We start from the raw sequence: 23,078 nt of genomic DNA on the forward strand, positions 1-23,078 counted from the left end.
TCATTATACTTATCAGTAATCTTTTAATACAAAGAGGATGTATTTATGCATTACTTTTAATAGTAATAAACCTGTACTATTAATATAAACAAGAAAATATCTACAGTCAGGAAAACAAAGACTAAGGCAGGTGTAATCGATGTGTGCAAATGACAAAGGGTTGAGAGGAGAGATGAGTGATGTTTGTATGAGGAAGAGATATGGAATTTCCTTAAACTTCAGAATACTTACAACTCGGGTACCATCTTACTACAGAGTGCTTGCAAGGCTTAAGCTGTGACAGGAAAAAAAAATGCCAGGGATACCAGGAGGCATGTGTTTGTGCTGATCTTAAATTCAGAGTGAGAGGAGGAAGGTGTGAAGGTCTTGCTTGGGACTGGAGGGGCCATATTAACAGAAAACAAGGAGAGGAGAACTTCAATTCCCCTTTCTTTCCATATCTGTTAAGGACAAAGAACTTCAGACTAGCAGGTAGAACAAATATGAGTGTAAAGGAATGGAAACCTGAGTATTTTACTGCTAGAGACAATCTGACCCAGAGAAATTATATTCCATAAGAGAATTCCAAGGGCAGCAATCTCCAAAATTTTTGTTTGAACACAACAAGCAAGAGAAAAAAAAAATGAGCACACACCCATATATGAGTTGTTAGTAATAAGCTGTGGAAATACACTAGAGTATTTATACATTAACTTTAAAAAGTATACACAAAATAGAAATCAAAATATAAGCAAGCAAAAAGTCAGAAATTCTAATATTTTCTCTCCAGGTCTCCATGAATCATCAAACCTCCCAGCACCCTGGGTGCTGTTGCAGGTAACTCACCATGGAGACCGTTGCTCTAGACTGAGGATTCCTGAGACATCCTTAACACTTAACACACAGCAGGGCAGACAGCGGATCCTCAATTAAATTTTTTAATGAATGAATGAATGAGTTCAACAAATATTTACTGAATACCAACAATGTGCCAGTGGTAGTTCTAGGTGCTGAGGGTTTAGCAGTGAATAACAGAGAGGAAAATCCCTGCCCCTCATGAAGTTTACATTTCAATAGAGAAGACAGGGAGTGTATAACTATAAATACATATCAGGTGTGTATTATATACAATGTATCATTTCTTGAAAGCTGTGTAGAAAAAATATATATATAAGGGACTTAAACTATATAAAAAAAAACTATTGTCAAATGGTGTTGATCAATGGCTGGTGTCCATCTGTTAACTGTGGGATGGATGTCACACAGGGCCTGCAAGGCTGTGCCCTTGTTAGTGTCCTGCTCAACAAGAGTCAACAACTTGGATAAGAATACATATCATGTGCCTAGAATATTCACATATGACACAAATTCAGAAAAATAATGATGAGATAAGAGAAAGGGTATGTTAGCCCTGAAAGCAATTTACTTGCCTGAAGTCATAGGGCTAATAAATCATACAATCAGATTGGAACCTAGGCTTTCTAATTTCTCTACAACTCCATGTACCACCTGTAGAAAGGTTGATAATAATAATACTTAATAATAATAGTGTTGTAAAGAGTAAAAAAGAGTACACACAGCTACCACTATTGTCAACAGTATGAATTAAGGGATCCTTTAGAGATGAAAAGACTGTTAGAGGAACTAGTCCAAACACTGCATGTCACAATTAAGGAAACCAAGGCTTCAAGAGAGTAAATACCTTGCCCAAGGTCACACCACCCAGAGAGTGTCAGGTTGGAACTACTAACCCAGGCTCTTGACTCACTTGTGATCCTTCTCTTGGAAAAAAAAAAATCCCTTTTCTTTTCACCCCTTTGTGTCTCAGAAAAGGCAGGATTAACTCAGAAGGCAATGTGTGTGTCTTACACTAAAAAGATAAAGAGAAATAATGGGCAAACTTCAGACATTCTGAAATCCTGCAAGGATTAAGTGTTGCTATGGTCTGAATGTGTCTCTCCTAAATTCACATGTTTAAACCTAAACTCCAAGGTGATGGTATTAGGAGGTGGGGCCTTTGGGGGTGATGAGGTCATGAGGGTGGAGCCCTCATGAATGGGATCAGTGCCTTTATAAAAGAGGACAGAGAAGCTCCCTTGCAGCTTCCACCATATGTGGACACAGTGAGAAGGTAGCTGCCTACAATCTGGAAGAGGGCCTTCATCAAAATCGTACTACGCTGGTACCCTAATCCCAGACTTCCAGACTTCAAACCTGTGAGAGATAATTTCTGTTGTTCATAAACCATCCAGTATGTAGTATTTTGTTATAGCAGTCCAAGTGGACTAAGACAAATGTACTGGGGAGTACGGTTGCATGGGCCAAGGCATATTTGAGAGGGTTCCATGTCCTAGAGATTAGAAACAGAATGGATATTAAGTTTAGTTTAATGCACTCCAATGTTCATTGCAGCACTATTTACAATATCCAGGACATGGGAGCAATGTCCATCAACAGAGGAATAGATAAAGAAGATGTGGAACATATCTACAATGGAGTATTACTCAGCCATCAAAAGGAACAAAACTGGGTCATTTGTAGAGACATGGATGGACCTAGAGACTGTCATACAAAGTGAAGTAAGAAAGAGAAAAATATCGTATATTAACACATATATGTGGAATCTAAAAAAATTGGTATAGACGATCTTGTTTACAAAGCAGAAATAGAGACACAGACGTAGAGAATAAATGTATGGATACCAAGGGGGAAAAGGGGGCTGGGATGAATTGGGAGATTGGGGTTGACATAAATACACTATTGATTCTATGTATAAAATAGATAACTAATGAGAACCTACTGTATAGCACAGGGAACTCTACTCAGTGCTCTGTGGTGACCTGAATGAAAAGGAACTCCAAAAAAGAGGGGATATATGTATACGTAGAGCTGCTTCACTTTGTTGTACAATATAAACTAACAAAATATTGTAAAGTAACTAAATCCCAATAAAAAAAAGAAACAAAAAAAAATTTAGTTTAGACACTCAAGTATCAGGGCTTCAGCTTGAAGGTGGCTTCTCTGTAGTTACTTGCAAAATGACTAATGAATTTTGACCTTTCTGAGAAACACAGTATCAATCTCCACACTGGGCTGCCACGTCCCTGGTCCACACGTAAGGTTGATTTAACCACCCTTGAGTAGCTTCTCTATACTTTTTCAGCTTATGATTACACAAAAACATGCTCTTGCTTTGCTGCTGGGTATTGGTACTTCTGAAAAAGTACCCTGAGAGGCTACTGCTTACAAGGCCCTCAGTGGAAAAGGGAAAGTGATCTGGTCAGTAGAACTTGGGTGGGGAGCAAGGGTAAAATAGGGAGGAAATTAGATTTATCTTCACCACAGAGACAAATTCCTGGGGTGTCAAATGGCAGCTATTCTCCTTAGTATTTTGTTTATTCACAAAGCATTTCTGGAGTTTTGAATACAAGGTATGAAGAGATTTGAAACTGGGCAAATACAGAGGTGATATCCTGTGAAAATACGTTGAACGCTGTGTCAGTTGGCCTTTGAACTCTTATTAATTGCTTGGCCAAGGAAACCAACATGATGATGGAAAATGAAAAATATACACCTTTTAATTTGCCTTAAAAAATCAGTACCCCATTATGGATGGAAACATTTCAGAGCGATAGAAAAAGAAGAGAGGAGAGGGCTTCCCTGGTGGCACAGTGGTTGAGAGTCCGCCTGCTGATGTGGGGGACACGGGTTCGTGCCCCCGTCCGGGATCCCACATGCCGCGGAGCGCCTGGGCCCGTGAGCCATGGCCGCTGAGCCTGAGCGTCCGGAGCCTGTGCTCCGCAACAGGAGAGGCCACAACAGTGAGAGGCCCGTGTACCACAAAAAAAAAAAAAAAAAAAAAAGAAGAGGGGAGAAAGGGAGAGGAGAGAAGGGGAAAGGAAATCAGAAAGGAGGGGAGGTGGGGGAGGAGGAAGGGAGAACAGGCAGAAAAGGGAGTGAAAGAGGAGGTGGGGAAGAGAAGATAGGGAGAAAAAGAAGAGTATATGAAAGAGGTGGAGACATGAGGAGGAGAGAAGAGATTGCATTCTCTGGGGCTATCCTGCCGCGCTCACAGTGTCTCTCTGTTGGTTGTCTCCCACCAGCCCCAACCCTTGGGAAATATGCTTGACTGCTTTATTGTTATTATTATTGGTATAATTTATTTAAATAACACTGCTTTAAAAAATCTAATTGTAGAAGTAATATGTGTTCATTTAAAGTATAATGAAAAGTACACCAAAATATATAAAGGAAAATTAAACACTTAGAAATAACCACCTTAACATTTTGTTGTTGATCCTTTAGTGCTTTTTCTGTTTGTGTAGGCATTCCTTTTTTAAAATGACTTTTGCATCATAGCACTGACATAACGTAACAGAATATTGGAATGCACTGTTCTACCAACTGTACAATTGTCTGTTTCCTTGACTAACATTCTGACCATAGAGTATTGTTAGGTCTGTACATGACACTGTACTGATTATTTCTGTAGGTAAATATCTGCATGTGAGATGAAATATTTTTATGTTAACTGCCACTTTCTTTCTTTTCATAAATTGCCTGTTCCTGTTCTTGGTCCTTACATCTATATACATATTTTTTTCATTCAGGTTTTTCAATTATAAGAGTGCTTAACTGTTCAGAATACTTACCCATTTCCTATACTGCATTTTTCATATATTTTTCAATTGGTCAATTTGGAACCTGCATTCTTTGTCTTGGGAATTAAAATCATGGTTGAGCAACAGAGGTCAGTATACTTTATAGAGGTTTGCTTTATTTTGGAGAGAGCCTGAAGCCTGCATTTTTCCATGGCCAGGAAAGAAGAGAGATGGGGAAAGGGAAAAAAGTGTGCATGTGTGTGTGTGCGTGCGTGTGTGTGCATTCACACGTACCTCCAAGTCACCCTCTTTAGGGTGAAGATGTTGTGAGATGCCCAACTGAACAGAGGGGAGAGCCCAGAACTCCTGGGGGAATCCCCTCCTGCAAGGCCAATAAGGTGAATGTGTCACTGGGAAAAGGTATTCCCTTCTGAGTTCTTCATCCCAGCTCAGACTTTAAAATGTTCCTTTAAGAAGGACTTTATTAGGCAGAGAGGTCTTGCCCTGAATTAGCAGGTGGCACATTAATGGCACCTTAATGACTAACAGGGATTATTTGACCACAGGCTCAGCACCAAAGAACAGAGATTCCTGAGGTGAAGAAGAAATAACAAAACATAATCCAGAAATGGGCTTATTCACTGTCTTTTCTGGTCACCTCACTGGCTGAGCAATTAAATAATGCTATAAATAAGTAAATTGTCAAATGGAGCAATTATTCCTTCAGAAGAATTCCAATGAATACATATATGAAATTATCAATATGGAAAATTTCCATTAGAATACCACAGTCATAACTGTTGCAGGCAAGATTGACTGAAGAGTCCTAAAATTAGTGAGCAAAACACAGAGCCTCAAAATATCTCTCTCAACATATTTAATGATCATGGTGATTTTGACATATATTCACACAGTTTTTAATACTCCTTGTACCAGGAGTTGGAGCTTGATTCTCCTTCCCTGGCATGGGAACTGGACTCAGGGACTTGCTTCCAACAAAAAAGAGGTTGGAGCAGGGAAAACAGTACCTCTGCAATGGAGAAACCTGGCAGATACCACCTCAATCAAGTGATCCAGGTTACCATCATCAGTAGTAGGACGTATTGATATCTTGCACTCTTTGATGTGATGTCATGAGAAGGGCACACCATTTCTGTGATTTTCTTCCCAACCATATATAACATTGCAATCAGGAAAAAATAACAGACTAACCCAATCTGAGGAACATTCTACAAAACACCTGACTAGCACGCCTCAAAACTGTCCAGGGGGAATTCCCTGGTGGCGCAGTGGTTGAGAATCTGCCTGCTAATGCAGGAGACACGGGTTCGAGCCCTGGTCTGGGAGGATCCCACGTGCCGCGGAGCAACTAGGCCCGTGAGCCACAACTACTGAGCTTGCGTGTCTGGAGCCTATGCTCTGCAACAAGAGAGGCCACGATAGTGAGAGGCCCGTGCACTGCGATGAAGAGTGGCCCCCGCGTGCCACAACTAGAGAAAGCCCTCGCACAGAAACGAAGACCCAACACAGCAAAAATAAATTAATTAATTAATAAAGTCCTACCCCCAACATCTTCTAATAAATAAATAAATAAATAAATACTCAGTCTCTAAGTATCATTTATAAAAAAATAAAATAAAATAAAATAAAATAAAAAACTGTCCAGGTCATCAAAGACAAGGAAAGTGGGAGATTTGAGGAGACAAAAAAAGACATGACAAATAAATGCAATGTAGGATTCTTAATTGGATCCTAGATGGGAAAAAAAACAAAAGGACATTAGTAGAAAACCTGGAGAGATCCAAATAAAGTCTCCAGCTTAATTGATAGTATTAAATCAATGTTAATTTCCCAGTTATGAATATCACACCATGGTTATATAAGCTGTTAGCATGAGGTGAGTTTATGGGAACTCTCTTATTCTTTGAAATTCTTCTGCAATTCTAAAATTATTTCAAAATAAAAAATTAGGGAGAGTAAACTACCCACATCTCATAATGATAGACTCTATTATAGCAAAGCTACTATAAACAGGAACACAATCTGTTGTAACTAAATCATTGTTACCACGAGGAGTGGATTGGTCCTGTTGTCATTTCATCCTGTAAAGCAGGTAAAATACTGTTTCATTTCCACTGTCAAGAGTGTATGATTCATAGATTTCAACAATCACAAAAGATGAAGTTGTTTGATTTTTTAAAGAAATGTTAAGATCAGAGAAATGGCTCTTATTACTGGGATGTTTTTACTCTCCATTTGTTTACAAATAGAAAACAGTGTGGAGAGCCAGAATCTATTTATTCTAGGGCTGCCTTGGTTACCATGGGAAAAGCCTGATTTCAGCTGACAACGTAAATATGTTGGGCCCAGGAGCTGTTGAAATTTGAGGTCAGATGTGAGGTGTGGCTGTACGCTATGGCTGTCTCAGATTCCTCTCAAGCATCTCGTTTTCCTTGGCTACTGAATTACTCAGGAAGGCCAACTGCTCATAGGAGACACATGGAAGAGCGAGTTTGTTCTCTGGGTTGGGGTTGGTGATGCAGAAGCTATCCCAGGCACATAAATATTCTAACAAGTTTCATCTTGTCACAACAGAGTCATAAAGTTGCTCTGCTCAGCACATGATAATGGCTTTGTAATTCAATTACTGGTGGCATTTGTCTTCTGGGATTTATCTGCCTTTAACTTCAACACCCATGTAAAACCCTTTACCACAAATCTCATAAATGCTGCAGCAAGTTCCATTCCCCCCACCCCACCCCAGGGCACATCTTGCCATGCCTGTGAAAACCTTGACAGCTTTCTCTAAATTATGGAATTGCTCTGTTTAGAGGTGTTGATGTTTTAAGTGACAGAGCCAACAGTGAAAAAACAGTGGGACTAGTGTATTTCCTCTAGTTATTGTCTTCAGAGGAAGACAGATCCTGACACAGATAGACAAAATTCCATTCTTAACCCAAAGGGCTGTTTTCAGCCACTTACTTAGAATTTTGTAGAAGGGATTCCTGCAAGTCAGAAGCCAGATATGATGAGCCCTAAGTTTTTTAAGAATCCTGAGATTCTGATGCATAAACACATCAGGGCTAGTCATCTACAAGGATTCAGCATCTTACTGTTGCTTTTAAGATATTCCTCAGCCCAGTCTGCATTTCATTCCTACCCAGTCAAATGATCCAGGTTCTGGGTCTCCACTACCCTCCTGTGTAGAATTCACAATTCTATATCTCATTAGTTATCTATTTAGACAACCCTATCTAACCTTTGATTTGAAAAATAAATATCTATGGTTGTCTTATCTCCAGTATCCACTCCTCACCTTTCAATCATTCAACAAATATTTATTGTGCACCCATCTCATCAATTCCAAAACGCTCTTTTTTAAAATTTTAACATCTCTTAAATTAGTAGGTCTTAAAATCATTGAAATGATAAAGTTTAATAGGCAGAATTATTTTGACAGATACACAAAATAAGGGTGGATCCTCATTTAATGAAATTTTAGATTTGAAGCTACATGGTGTATACCAGGTACAGTTCTGGGCACTTTACTATCCTAGATTTTTGGTCAATTTCTTCTCATCTTTGGCCTATTAACAGACAAATTCCTTTCCTTAGGAGCCATTCCCTAGAGACCCATCGTCATCTAATTTAATATAAATATATTTGTGTGTGTGCGTGTGTGTGTGTAAATCTTTTCCTTTCTTTTTCCTCTTTCCCATTCCTCTGTTTTGACATAAAATGTGTTAAGGTGGCTGATCTTACATGTTGGTATTTTACTTATGGAATACAGAAAGGGGAAGTATGACTCCCTAGAAGAAGAATATCACCCAAGGATATTCCCGACATGGGCAATTGCTTTTTCATCTTTTTAGGAAGATATTTATCATGTTTTAAGTTGTATGGGGGGTTCTCTTATGCTAGGTAGATGCATAATTTTGTTTTCATTTGGAAGTCATACATGATTTAAAATGATGTGCACAGGTGCCAAGTTTTCAAGGGGTGGACTCTGGTGATTTTGCAGTGGATCAACCTGGCGAAGATGTGACTATGTTTTCCAGAGTCTCTGTATGGTTTCCAGTTATAATGGCCTGAAAGGAAATATGCGTGACATCTGCAAGGCAGGAGGGAAGTAGTGGCTATTTCACTCTGAAGATCCCTTTGGCTAGAGGTGGTGGGAGGCACTGCAGAAGGACTGGAAGTTTCTATCGAGTTTGTCCTTGCTCTTCCCTTCACAATTACAAGTCCAGCTTTTCTTCCAAACTTCCAGTCTTAGGACCTTAGGCGTCAAGCCAGATGCTTGGCTGCAAACTCACAGAGGGGCAGCTATGCAGGGGCAATATCCTTCCACAGACTTCTCTAGGGGCTCCCTTTGCAACCCCACCTCAGCAGCTGCAGGCCCCCTTCAGGGCAGGGGCTGTTTCCTCTATCTTTATGGCCAGGAGTTAGCTCTGAAAATGACTCAACTGATGTAAATTAAATGAATTGTAAGATAGGAGTTTTCAACTATCTGAGAAGCTACAAAATAAAACAGTAAGCTGATTTTCTACCCATTGTTCTTAATTCTGGGGCAACAAAAACAAAACTCATGTACACATTAAAAATGCCCACTGGAAGTATAAATTATTAAATCAAATATCAAAGTGAGATGGCCACATTGCAGAAACTCATTAATACCCACCTTGTCCTATCCCTCTTTTAAGTAATAGTTTATATTTATTCACCATGTATTATGTGTTTAGAGTATAACTTGGAATCTCTTTTTAATCCTGACAACAAACATATGAGGAAGACACCATTATGATGACTATGGTACAAATGAAGACAATAAGGCTTAAAGACGTTAAATAGCTCATCGTCACACCCCCTGAAAACAGGATCCTGCTGATACCACAGGCATTCTGACTCCAGATCCCTCACTCTGAAACACCAAACAACATTTCTCATTGGCTAAATGGAACACACAAAGGTGGACAATGATTAACTGAGCAAGGGAAACCACATATACAGACACTGGACACATCCACAGGCTCTTGAACTTGAAGGCTAAATGAAGTCTGATCACTAGGGCATAAGTCAAATTTTTTTTAATATTAGTATAAATTAGGAAGCCATAATTATGAGGATTTCCCCCTCTTTCACTCCCATCTCTTGTACTCTGCCATCACAAGAGTTCGTAGTGGAAATCTAGAGAAATGACTGAATCTCAGTTGCTCAGAGATAGAGGAGTTACAGTCCATGGAGCCAAGAAGTCATCAAGGAGGAGAGTAATCAGTAATGGCCATTAGCGAATGCAGGTCACGAGAAAAGTGATGGGCTCACAGTGTAGCAGGGGAAATGTAACTTAATTTGTAGGGAAAACTTGCTAATCACAGGAAGAGATTAAGAAGTGGAGGAAGGGGCTTCCCTGGTGGCGCAGTGGTTGAGAGTCCACCTGCCGATGTAGGGGACACGGGTTCGTGCCCCAGTCCGGGAAGATCCCACATGCCGCGGAGCGGCTGGGACCGTGAGCCATGGCCGCTGAGCCTGCGCGTCCAGAGCCTGTGCTCCGCAACGGGAGAGGCCACAACAGTGAGAGGCCCGTGTACCACAAAAAAAAAAAAGAAGTGGAGGAAGGTGCAAGTGGATAGGGAAATAGCACTCAAGTGGAGCTCATTAACAGGATAAAAAAAAAAAAAAGATAAAACACCAGTCCTCTCGAGGATAATGAAAATCCTCTTATCCAGCACGCCTAGTATAGGTGGAAGAAATGCCCCACTGGAGCTCTTGGTATGTGATCTCAGGAATGATTTCCTGCTACTTCTCTCTGCTCCTTACCCAAGCCACGCACATGGTTCAGCTCAGCGTCTCAGAACCAGAAAAGACTGCCAGAGAAGCGAGAATAAAGTCCATGCTCCAAAGGACGGAGGGTTCTGAGTTCCTCACCTGAATTCCACATTCTGAAGTGTGTAGAGGATCTGTCAATATTCTACGGCACAGCTGCCTGTGAGAGCAGTCTAGGAGGCGCCACTCTGTTTTTGTTTAAATTCCTCTGCTAACATGGATCTCATGACTCCTTAGGACAGCCTGTCGAGTTAATAAATAACCTACTGCATAGAAAGCTGTTCCTTTTACTGATCTAGAATCCTCCCCACCTTTCAATATACACTTTGATGGCCTCAATGGCTTAGAAGTCTAACCTATTCAGGCTGGAAGGAAAAACAGGTCATCTATTATGGTTCCCTGATCAAGTCCATTCAAGATGAGTTTCAACTGGAGGTTTATGTTTGTGCATATACATATGTATGTGTACTTGATGAATTTCTGTGTGTGTGTGTATGTGTGCGCACACTACAGTTTCTGCTATTCCATTTATTGTTGTACACAAGATAGAAATACATTAATGACAGTCTTGGTCCTTAAGGAACTTATCCTCCATCAGGAGATGGAAATGAGGAAATAAAAAGATAGAGCACATACTAAGTGCTAAGTTACTTAATAATAATTATGATTATATGCCTTTTTTTTTTTTTTTTGCGCTACGCGGGCCTCTCACTGTTGTGGCCTCTCCCGTTGCGGAGCACAGGCTCCAGACGCGCAAGCTCAGTGGCCATGGCTCACGGGCCCAGCCACTCTGCGGCATGTGGGATCTTCCTGAACCGGGGCACAAACCCGTGTCCCCTGCATTGGCAGGCGGACTCTCAACCACTGTGCCACCAGGGAAGCCCTAATATGTCATTTTTGATTCTCAAAATAAGCCTTTGAATAAGGAAACTGAAGCTCGGACAGGTGAAGTAGTTTCTCAAGATCACCCAGGTAGTAGATAGTGAAGCTCAGATTTGAAGCTTCATATGCTGGCTCTAAACCTGTACTCTTTCAACCAATCCTACACTCAGACCTGTAATACAATGCATGCTATGACACATTATGTTTTATTTATGACATAATCACATTTAAATTCGAAGAAAGAGATTCTTCTTGCCTAGAAAAACAAGAAGAAAGAACCAAAAAAGGCTACATGGTAGATGTAGCCATCAGCATAAGCCCATAAAGGTCTGATACTGTGATCCTAATAATGACAAATACTCTCATACATTATCTTTGCATTCAAAGACCAAAACTGTCCTGATACATAGTAGGTGCTAAAGCTAATCACTGCAAAAACAAAAAAGGACAGTTTATCCCCAGGTAAGAGTTGTATAAAACCATAGAGATAAGAGGTATAGACTGCTCCATAGATGAACCAGTGCTTAGACTTTTTATCTGGCCTTCTGGAATTTAGCACAAAGAACTAGGAGCATGGTGGTTGGCTCAAAAAATATATATCTGAACCCAGGTTTGCAAGAACCTGGTTACATTCTTACTCTTTTTAATTTTATGTTGAAGGCAATGAGGAATGGGGCAAACACTCGATCAGGGAAATGCTTACACGACTACTTTGGCAGTAGTTACGATATGAGGGGATGGATGGAGGGGCCTTTTCACTATTCCTAGTGACGGGGATGCTGAACCAGTGTAATGCTAGGGAGGGTGGAAGAGGAGGTGGACAGACATAACTTGCCTGATTTAGAACCAATGGGACGTGGAAACCCAAAGATTTAAGAGTGAGTAAGAGAACAGAGTTGAATATGGCTCTAAGGTGCTGAGGCTGGGATATAGGGAATACAGAAATATGGAAGCTCTAGAAATAGTTGATTTTGAATGGTGGGATGTTCCACTGCCAGCTCACATAAAATTGAAAGCGAGTGATGGTGTTTTTTAAGATGTTCTCTGCAGAAAATGACTAGTTTCATAGATATGGGTGAAGGATGAGGCAGAGTATCTTTAAAAAATAGCCATACACCCTATCTAATCCAATACTATCAAATACAGTATCACATTTTCTAGTTATTTTGATAGCACAGAGTTTTACTTTATACATTACATTTTACAAATATATGTATATATACATATATATATTTGGTTTTTTTGTAACATCATTAGACTTCACCCCGTTCCCAGTTTGCAAAACCTGAGAAAGGAAAAGTAGAGAGAATTCTCCTGTTACTGAATCCATTAAACCCATCTGGGGAAAGAGACAAGAGTCATCTCATGCCATATCCCCTCCAAGCCCCTTTGGTGTGAGTGGCTTAGAAGTCTTGGAGATGCTGTGTTGAATGCCAGCATATCTGAAGGAAGAAGAGGAAGGGTCATGGTGACCTGGTGAATATAAAACAAGCTATCAAACAACAAGGTAAATAAAATGCTGAAATTGGCTTGGCAGCAATATTCAACAAGGACTAGATGATGAGCACTCGTGCCATGAATCAGCACAGAGAGAAACTATCTTAAGCCCCAGAGTGTTTTCTGACTATAGCCAGATACAGTAACAAAAGTTTATGGATCTGGGCTTCCCTGGTGGCACAGTGGTTGAGAGTCCGCCTGCCAATGCAGGCGACGCGGGTTCGTGCCCCGGTCTGGGAGGATCCCACATGCCGCGGAGCAGCTGGGCCCGTGAGCCATGGCCGCTGAGCCTGTGCGTCCGGAGCCTGTGCTCCGCAGCAGGAGAGGCCACAACAGTGAGAAGCCCGCGTACCAAAAAAAAAAAAAAAAGTTTATGGATCTGCCTCTTATGCCTGAGGTTAGATAAGAGGACCTTGGGTAGGAAGTGATGACTTCATGTATAACTTTGCTGTACACCTGAAACCAACACAACACTGTAAATCAATTATACTTCAGTATAAAAACAAATGCCTTTGGAAACAAAAGAAAAGAAAGAAGAAAGAAAATAGCTGATGACTTCAATGAGCCTCTGGATCAAGTAGAGTCTAGAAAAAGTTAGACCTGATTTATCAGATCCATGAGCCAATACTGCTTAAAATTTTTTTTTTCTTAAAACAGGTTGCATTTTTCTATCACAGGTCTTGATGGAGTTTTGATCAATAAATCATTTCACATCACTGGTCTGAGGATTGTTTAAAACAACATATGCAAAGCACACAGCAAAGAGCTAGGCACACAGTAAGTGCTCAAGAAATGGGACTTGTTGCCAAAGATGTGCAATGGGGAGTCATTCATACTGACTGGCATTGAACAATGGGGATGAATGAGAATGTGGAAACTTGCTCAAACACACTGAGTATGGAGCCGGAAGTATCCCTATATCCCTCTGCTATATAATACAGCTGTCTTATGCCCCCTGAAGGATACCACTGAAACAAGATGGCATTCCAGAATAACAACAGGTTCATTGTCGAGCCGACTCTTCATTTTCCATGTGTGAATTTGTCACAGAAAACATGCAATCGCCATTCAGCTGTCCCTGTTTCCAGCCAGCCCCCTATACGTCAGAACAACATAATCAATAAGGTACACCTGAATGTTTTTGTTTTTGTTTTTGTTTTTGTTTTGTGGTACCAGGGCCTCTCACTGTTGTGGCCTCTCCCGTTGCGGAGCACAGGCTCCGGACGCGCAGGCTCAACGGCCATGGCTCACGGGCCCAGCCGCTCTGCGGCATGTGGGATCTTCCCAGACCAGGGCACGAACCCGTGTCCCCTGCATCGGCAGGCGGACTCTCAACCACTGCGCCACCAGGGAAGCCCTGAATGTATTTTTAATTAACTGAAACAGTTCTAAGGTTGCCTTGTCTTTTGCATAGATACTAGATCACTGAGTGGTTTCTAACGAAAACTGCCTTCCATTGCTTTGTCCTAAACTCGAATCAGATGCCAACAAACCACATTCATCAACCTCTAATAGTAAACTTGGCTTTTGGCAAAAGCTTCACTTATTCAAGGTATTTGGCTAACATTGGTCCTCCATTTCATGTTCTTCTTCAGTGCCAAATGCAACACGTTGGCTCTTATCTATCCAACTGTTAAACTAACAGTTATTGGGGGGGGATACAGGTGGAAAATAGGTCTTGAGTTTTGAGCTGATCTTTATTATCACAAGCAAGAGCCATGGACCCCGAGAGACCAAGTTTCAAAACCCGGCTGTATTACATTTTATGTTGGGTAAACTACATCACTTTTCTATTTCATCAAAATGAGAGTAGAAATCCCTACCTCACAATCCTGTTATGAGGATCAAAGGGCATGATTTATCATGTGCCCAGACCACTGTGTATAGTTAATTAACAAATATAAATCCCTAATATGGAACAGTATTTTGCTGGCACTCAGTTCTCCCATCTGTATTTTTTCCGTAATGAAAATCTATCCCTCTATTTTATGATAACAGAATCTTTTTCTCTCTTTTTTCCTTTTTAGAAATCTTCTCTCCTCCAACCTTGAGCCATGCAGTTTAACTGGGACTCAACACCATCTCCTATTTCAGTTCCCAGGGAAGATATGTGTCTGACCTACACGAGTAATGCAGCCTACTGGGATTCAATCCCTGGAAACATGAGGAAAGAGGCAGACTGGTTTGATGGAGCTTCCAAATTGTTAGATTGTAAGACTAAAGCTGATGATGTCCATCATTGCTACGAATGGGGAAAGCGACCGGAGAATGAAGCCAACATGGGGGAGAAACAAAGCTAAGAGACATAAAAAGTCAGCTACTGGGCTTCCCTGGTGATGCAGTGGTTGAGAGTCCACCTGCCAATGCAGGGGACACGGGTTCGAGCCCCGGTCCGGGAAGATCCCACATGCCGCAGAGTGGCTGGGCCCGTGAGCCATGGCCGCTGAGCCTGCACGTCCGGAACCTGTGCTCTGCAACGGGAGAGGCCACAACAGTGAGAGGCCCGTGTACCACAAAAAAAAAAAAAAAAAAAAAAAGTCAGCTACTATTAATAATATGACTATTAGCCAGTGGGAACTTAATACAACTCTTAGATGCCAGGCATATAACCAATTCACAAGAAACATCTCATTTGATTAAGTAGGTATTAATTATCTTCACTTTACAGGGGAAAAAAACTGAGGTACACAGAACTTAACTTCTCCATGACCCCTTACTTAGTAAATGGCAAAGCTAGAACTCACACCTCAGTATCTCTGAGCCCCTTAACTTCCAGGCCGTACTGCCTCCCGGTATAATTGATTTCTGACATAGTAAAGAACAAGACTGCTATAGCAGTTAGTTGAATGAAAAGACACCTATTCTATTAAGGGCAATATTGTGCTAAAATATGTTTTATAAGACCCCCTAAACATGTAAATCAGTTTTGGAAGCAATTTAAACTTCTTGGAAGAAAGTTCATATGTATGTCAGTATGACAGTACTGTCAACAACCACCATGAATACAAGGATAAATTGTTACACTCCATAATTGTTTCACAATTGCCACTGATTACTTCCAGGTGTGGCATTACTACTGCCACCCAAAATAAAGATATTTCTTAAGTGTACTAGGTGATGAGGAAAAGATATGAATTCATCTTCATTTTTCTCCATGGGAGATGCTATATTATTACCCAGGGTCACTCGTCAATTCAATTTAGCACTAGAAAAGTTCCTCTTAGTCACCTCTACACTCCCACAGCCAGGCTTCAAGCAGAAATGATTAATGAGAGCTTCTTTCAATTAAGCTTGCTGAATAATCCTAGGTAGCCCTACAGTTCTTGTGTAATTTGAAGCAACTGATTTCCAGGAGTCTAATAAATACTGCTTTGAATGACACCTTTTCTGCCAGCCTTAGGAAGTTGCTCAGGGTCAGAAAATACATACCATGTGGCCAGAGACCAAGAGATTTCATCAACAGTCAACACGCACTGTGCAATTTACAAGGTCTCATGCTTTCTCTGGAAAAAACCAACCTAGCTTAAACAACCCAAGAAGGCCATTTGCCAAGCCCAGTTGGAGAGATACACACGCAGGCATGGTGGCCAAAAGAGCTTTGGATTTTCTCTACTCATCTTCCTGAATGGGCTAGATTTCTAGGGCTCACAGCTCCAGCCCAGAAAAAAAATTCCAAGAGGCCTAGGCAATAGAGTCCACTGATTTAGTAGCTCATGGGCTTTGAAGCCATTCTGCCTGCATTTGAATCCTGGCTCTGCCACTTTCCACCTGTGTGACCTTGGCTAAATTACTTGACCTCTCCATGCCAAAGGTTCCCGATCTGTTACGGATGATAATGCAAGGCTTACTTCATAGAATTGTTCTGAGGATTAAATTGCTTACGTTTGAATAATGCCTATCACAATATCAGGACTTGAATGGAGAGACTCCATTCCCAGAGGCAGAGAAGGGGTATCATTCATTTCACTCAACAGACAGATTAATTAGAATTTATATATGATCATGTGTATCATTTTTATAAAGATAATGATATGACATTTGGTTACAAGGGCTTTGCTAATCAGGCTTACAGATAGAAGAACCCCATTCCAAGAACAGATAAGAATGGGTTCAATTACTACCAGCCAAAGCAATGATGGATTTGTTCACCTCCCAAAGCTGTGTGTAAGTAAGCCCTTCAGTGAGCTAGAAGATACTGTGTACCCTGTCCCACTTAACATGGGAAATTCTCTCATCCGTTTTTTTTGTTTGTTTTTTTTTTGGTCAATGTTTTTCTTTGTTTCTATTGGTTGGAACAAACTTCTCTCCAGTCATTTGAGAACTGCAACTTTCTGCCTTCAATTGCTAGGTCCACATGCAGATATACTCAGTCACTTGGAAGCAGGACTTAAGGAATGATTTGTCCCTCATACCTTCTCATTGGCAAAGCATCAACTTCATTTCCAGGTTAAACCAGGGGAACCACATTAATTTAGTTTGGTCTTTTATTTATTTATTCTCTGAGGCTTTTCTATGAACATATAACACCCAGTAAAAGAGGAAAAAGTATGGACCTGCTTTCCAAAAAGTGACTTTATAATTTACAGGCAAAACACATGGAGATGCAAGGTATCTCATGAATAAGGGACAAAATGAATAAGTGAGGAAGAGAAGAAATGCTGATCAGAGAAGGGAGACTCAGTGACAGCTACCACTGAATTCCTGGAGAGGGGCATCCAACTTAGATGCCAAAAACAAAGCTTCAGCCATTCCTGAGTGGGAGCAGCAGGGAAGAGGTGAATAATTTCTGAGCAAGAGAAACCCTATTTAGTTATCAATGTCTCTGTGATGGGGAAAGAAAAAGTATCTTTCCATATACAAGTCTCTATGTGTTAACTTTGAGCCAGTTTGTTTGCAAATGACTTGTCTTTTACTTTTTCAGGCAGTTTCACTAGTGTCTTAAGAGATTTATCTGTTCTCTGGCTTTCAAATCCCACAGGGTCTTAGGGAAGTGTTTGAAAATAAGAAAGATAAAAATGCATTCCTCTTAGAAGTGAGATAATTGGAGTGGTGGGGGAAGCTATTAGGTATGTGGAAGTCCCAAGGCATGACGAGAGGCAGTGTGATTTCAGGAGGAGTAAAGGGGGGGCAGCTTTTACTGTCCTAGCTGCAGGAAGCTCATTGGCTCCTAAAAGGTCATTGCAACAATGATTCTCAATGATGTGAACAAGGGATATTTAAACTCTTGTCTGAGCTAGTTCTGCAGGGCACTGTTTATACTAGCAGAAGTCTGGAAACAACCTAGATGCCTTTTCCATAGGCAGATTAGATAAATTAGGATAAGGCAGAATCACATCTTTTATAGGGTTTAGGTGGTAAATTCTAAAGGGATTGATAAGTAATGTCAACATTACACTAGAATGCTTTGTACTTTGTTCTTATTTTGCTGGGATCTAGGCCCTTGGAAACTCAGAAGCTAAAAGGAACTTGTATTATCCCTTCTTTTCAATTGTAGTAACCCAGGGAGGGAGGCCACCTCTAATTTAACCAGGGGGAAGGGCTCAGGAGGTAAAAAAAAAAAAAAAAAAAAAAAAAAAAAGAATATTACTTTCTTTGCCTCCTTCTTTTCTGTGTTGTTCAAGCCACCCAGTCTATGGCATTTTGTTATAGCAGTCAAAGCTGACTAAGAAAAAACAATTACTAATATGTATATTTATATTTACATGCATTTAGTAATTCAGAGAACATTTATGGAAGGATAAGTAAGAAATTAAAAACATTGGTTGCGTCCCATTTGATGATGAGAATGTCTAGAAGACTTGAAAGCAGGAATTGGAAGAGGATCTGCCTTTTAGACTAAATAAGATCTACTTATTTACACTGAAAGCCTTTATAGGAACATGCCGTATATGTGTGTATCATGCTTTTAGTAATAAAAGTCACTATTAAAATGTTCTTAAGTGTCTGTCTCAAAGTCTCATCAAAATATAACAGAACAAGTTACAAAGCCCCTGTTGTCCATTAATCTCAGTTATCTATGTTGGGTTTGTTAAGTGATTTATGACACTGCTTTAACATTCCCTTAAGATGTTTACCACTCCAATGTCACCTTCTGCCCTAGGGGATGTGTGCGTAACCCAATAAGAACAGACTTCATGTGCAAGTTCTGGGTGAGGAAAAGATTCCAATGCTCATTTTCACAGGTGATATCTTAAATGTGCTAGAAAATAGAGTGAGACTTACCAGTAGAACCTGTTCGGTACGACCCCTTCCTGGATAAGCTGCCACCTTCTCCCAAATTCAGCAGAGCTGTATAACTGTGGACAACAGAAAGTATTCAACACCACGACTTTACAGTACATTGAATGCACAAACATCAGTTCACCGGATTATTATTATTTTTTTATTATTATTATTATTAACAATAATAATATCTACCATTTATTTAGCACCCACTCTATGCCAGATGAGTGCCTTGCATATCAGTTCTACTCCCCATGTACATTCTGCAAGGCAGACATTAATATCCCCATTTTACAGCTGAGCAAACTGAAGCTCACAAAGATTAAGGGATTTGTTGGAAATCACATGCCACTAAATATTAGAGTGAACTGGGATTCATACCCCGTTTTGCCTGGTGAGCTGTACTGCTGGCCCTAGCCTAGGCAGACCGTTGTCTGGAATACAAAGAAGTCCAAAATCTAGACCTGGCTCTCAGAAAGCCAATAGTATAACCAAAACCTGACTGAAATAACGAGCATGCCACCAGTGATAAAGGAATGCAAAGGAAGGAGACTCAGAAGTCCATCAGGGATGCTTCCGAGATATGTGGGGATTCAACTGGGACCTGAACGAATGGCAGAATTCAAACTGACAAAAATGGGACGGGCGTTACTCACAAAGGGGACAATGTGGGTCAAAGGTGAGAAATGCAGGGACGGTATATGAATAAGCCTGGCTTATCTAAATAAATTTAGATGAAAATGTTGAGGGCAACTTGAAAAAGGCTTTGAAGGCCAAGTTAGGGGGACCAGAATCGATCCTGCAGGGAAGAGGAGCCAGTGTTGGTTTCTTAAAAAGGAAGCAGAGGAACTTCAGGCTCTAACAGCAGCCCACATGGACTAAGCTCTTACTATGATCCAAGTGCTTCTCCTGCATTCCTTCATTTATCCGCACACCATCACTGCCAGTATTATGGCCATTTTACTGATGGTTATCGAAGATTTCAAGTCCAGTTGCTACACTGCTTCAGTGCTTTCCAAGGGCAACTGCAAGGAAACACTTCTCATGAGACAGGGTCTAACCCTCCAAATACTCCTTCCCCTCCAAAGGTCTTTCTTCTCTTACATCTCATTCTTCATTGCTGGCTTGCTCCATACCCCTGTTCTTCTCCAGTAATTTTTATAGCACCATGGAACCTTTTCTGCCTCTAGAAGTGTCCTCTGATGGCAGCCCAGAGATTCCTATTACTCTGGGTATTCTGGTTCCCATGGACATTTGGCTGCTGATTGGAAAAATACCATTTGGAACATCTCCTTTCTGCCATGTGCCTGGTCTGTAACCCACTCACATCACAGTCGTCCACCACTGCATTTGCCAAGTCCCACAGTGAATGGATGGTGAGTCACTCTGTACTGAGTACTATGATTGTCCTCCCTCTCCAGCCCCAGCACTCAGTGAAGGGTCAAATGACTCACCAAGTGACTCACCAAGGCTGCAGATGTACCAGCCATGTCCAAGAAATAAGTCAGCTCAAGTGGGTACTTACTGACCCTTGGAAGAGCTTGCTACTACGACATTGTATCCACTGGATCAAAACACATCCTGAAGTCAAAAAAAGGCTGAAATATTTGGCTACCAAAGCGAGCAGCTCACTTGGCCCCAAGTACAGAGTATTTGGGCATCCAGCCAAGAAGAATCTGTGGCTTTTTCTTTCAAGTCTTATTACTTTTCTCTGCCCCATCATGCCTGGGGGAGAAAGGTTTCCTGGGTACATTTCATGCTTGATTCATTTTAAGGGCACCAAGGAGAAATGGGGAGACAGCTTCCCTCGTAGAGATAACAGAAGATAAGACAACACCCTCCCTCTTGATTCAGAACCCAAGCAGCCAGAGGGTGCACGTCCTGCTTCTTGTTTCCCAGCATGTCCTGAACACTTGCATTTTGATATTCAGACTTGGATTACAACAGCAAGCACTTGATCCAGAGTGTCTGATACTTCCTCTCCCCTTGCACCATCTTTTTTAATTGAAACCCAGAGCTGCACTGCTTTCTACAAGTTTAAAGGACACAAAGCTCACACCACTGTGTGTGCCTATATCTATTTATAAATGTATGTTAATACCTATATTTATATACAAAGATTTATGCAAATGTAAGAGAATCAGGGTGGCTTGAAATAATAATAATTCTCTGTGAAGGCTAGACTCGCCACATATATTCTGAAAATTATGTATAAACTCTGAGCTCTCCTAAGGCTACACCAAGGGATTGCCATCTCTGCCTTTACACAAAATTCATCTCTGTGAGTAATTGTTGGGTTCCAGCATCTGTGTGTAAATTTTTTTTTTCTTCTATGTCTTTTTTAATTGATTCCCCTAGGCTTGGATTCAGAACCTGTGGACCAGTCAGGTATGTCCCATGATATTTGTTTTTATCCTCTTCAAGGGGATGCTTTGTTATTTGTGAGCATCCAGAGGCCCCTCTACCAGTGGGTACACCAAACAATCCAATAAACCAAGCCTCTCTTATTCAGCTAAATGACATCTTTTATAGTTTCCTATCTCAAAAGGTACCCTTTAGTGTCAGTGGACTCGCTTTCTGACCTTTCCATTCACATGTGGGCACATGCCCCCTGCCATGTCTTCACTGGTGCTACCCACTCTGGCAGAGGTGGCTTCAAGACTTGCCTACCTCAATGCCAGTCTTCTTTTTCAGTCCAGATCAGAGGACATCTTTTCTATGAACCCTCTCCTACACACTGAGATTTCCCAGTGGCCTCATTTCCAAAGAATTACGGTACAAGGAATGCTATCAAACTGTAGTCCATGTATTTATATTTAACTTTCTTAGTAGCCTTCCAAGAGAGCCTTTTATTAATGCAAGGCAGAAATTCCTTCCTATCTAAAATCACTCTAAAATATCTGAGATCACTCACTGACTCTTTGATGAGATCACAAAGTTTTTAGGTGTCTGGAATCCCATCCTTCTGTGTCTATAGAGTACCTAGCCCATAGTAGATGATGAAGGTAGAAAAAAAAAGTATTGACTTTACATCATGCAAATTGCCTAGCCATGGATCTACCTAGTAAAACACTCAGGTTTCCCAAAGGATAGACAAAGGTAATTTAGCAGAGGAATTATGTTTTACTTCCATGGATCCATAGCTAGAGGTCTGTACCTAAAACCAACAAACAAAACTATAAATATCAGTACATTTGAAACTTGCAAGGACTTGCAGGCAGGGTCTTGAATATTCACCCCTAGACAGAGCTGCTCTGTATACTCCACCTACAATTTCAAACCTTTTCTCCCTAAGAAGTTAATTCTCCAGCCTGATGTTATACCAAGAAAAGAAGAAAACAACTCACAGCCATCCAAGATAATGTGCTAATTAAACCTGCAGAATCTGGCAGCAAAGTCTTCCTCCACTAAAAACAGTGCAATCAAAGCCTTTTTTACCCAGTGGCTGTCTCAGCCACCAGTGGAAGGCTTTCCGTGTAGAACGAGTCAATGTCCTTTAATAAAATTCATAGTGTTGGCAGCACCTAAGTAAGATTTATTTCCCTCCCTGTCTGTCTCCGGCTCCAAGGTTTCTCAATTCTGTCAGAACACAGAACTGAGAACTATCATTACTATCTGTCACATCAGAGAAAGCATCGGCCGCTTTCTCCAGCAGTGCCAAGCCTAGAGAACGAGTGAGGTAGAAAGATCAGGGGGAGGAAGAGAATATTTCAACTAGTTTTAGGAGAGCGCTGCTCACCTACTAACCCTCTGTCTTGAACCCCCAAAGGCCATTCTTGGAGGGGTTTAGTTTTGTTTTGTTTTGCTAACACTGGTACAAAATATTGGGAAAAAATGGAGTAGACATTTTAGAAAAGGAGCGGGGGAGGATTCTGGTTAACTAAGAATGCAAGGCAGACAATTCTTCCCGTTTAGAATCACTCTAAACTATCTGCGACCACTTCCCCATCTCAGTAGATACAACTTAATGAACACAAACCCACTGTTCATCTATGCTCAAGACCTATTAGCAGCCTCAGGGCCCAACCCTCTACTTCGTTATTATGCTGGTCTGGGGCTGTCAACACTTCTTGCCAT

At 40.9% G+C, this 23,078-nt stretch overlaps 1 protein-coding gene across 4 annotated transcripts in view; it reads right to left on the bottom strand.

Annotated features, from left to right (window-relative positions):
• SORCS1 (sortilin related VPS10 domain containing receptor 1) overlaps window positions 1-23,078 on the bottom strand; it is a gene marked incomplete at both ends in the record, with an annotated part of 574,332 nt that overhangs the window by 183,732 nt on the left and 367,522 nt on the right. For all 4 annotated transcript variants that reach the window (XM_079705434.1, XM_079705435.1, XM_079705437.1 and 1 more), the window contains one exon: window positions 19,002-19,075. In XM_079705434.1, the coding sequence (XP_079561560.1) occupies window positions 19,002-19,075 (74 nt within the window). The remainder of the gene's footprint in view (window positions 1-19,001; window positions 19,076-23,078) is intronic.

The sequence above is a fragment of the Hyperoodon ampullatus genome, assembly GCF_949752795.1.
Source record: "Hyperoodon ampullatus genome assembly, chromosome: 1".
Taxonomy (NCBI): Eukaryota; Metazoa; Chordata; class Mammalia; order Artiodactyla; family Ziphiidae; genus Hyperoodon; species Hyperoodon ampullatus.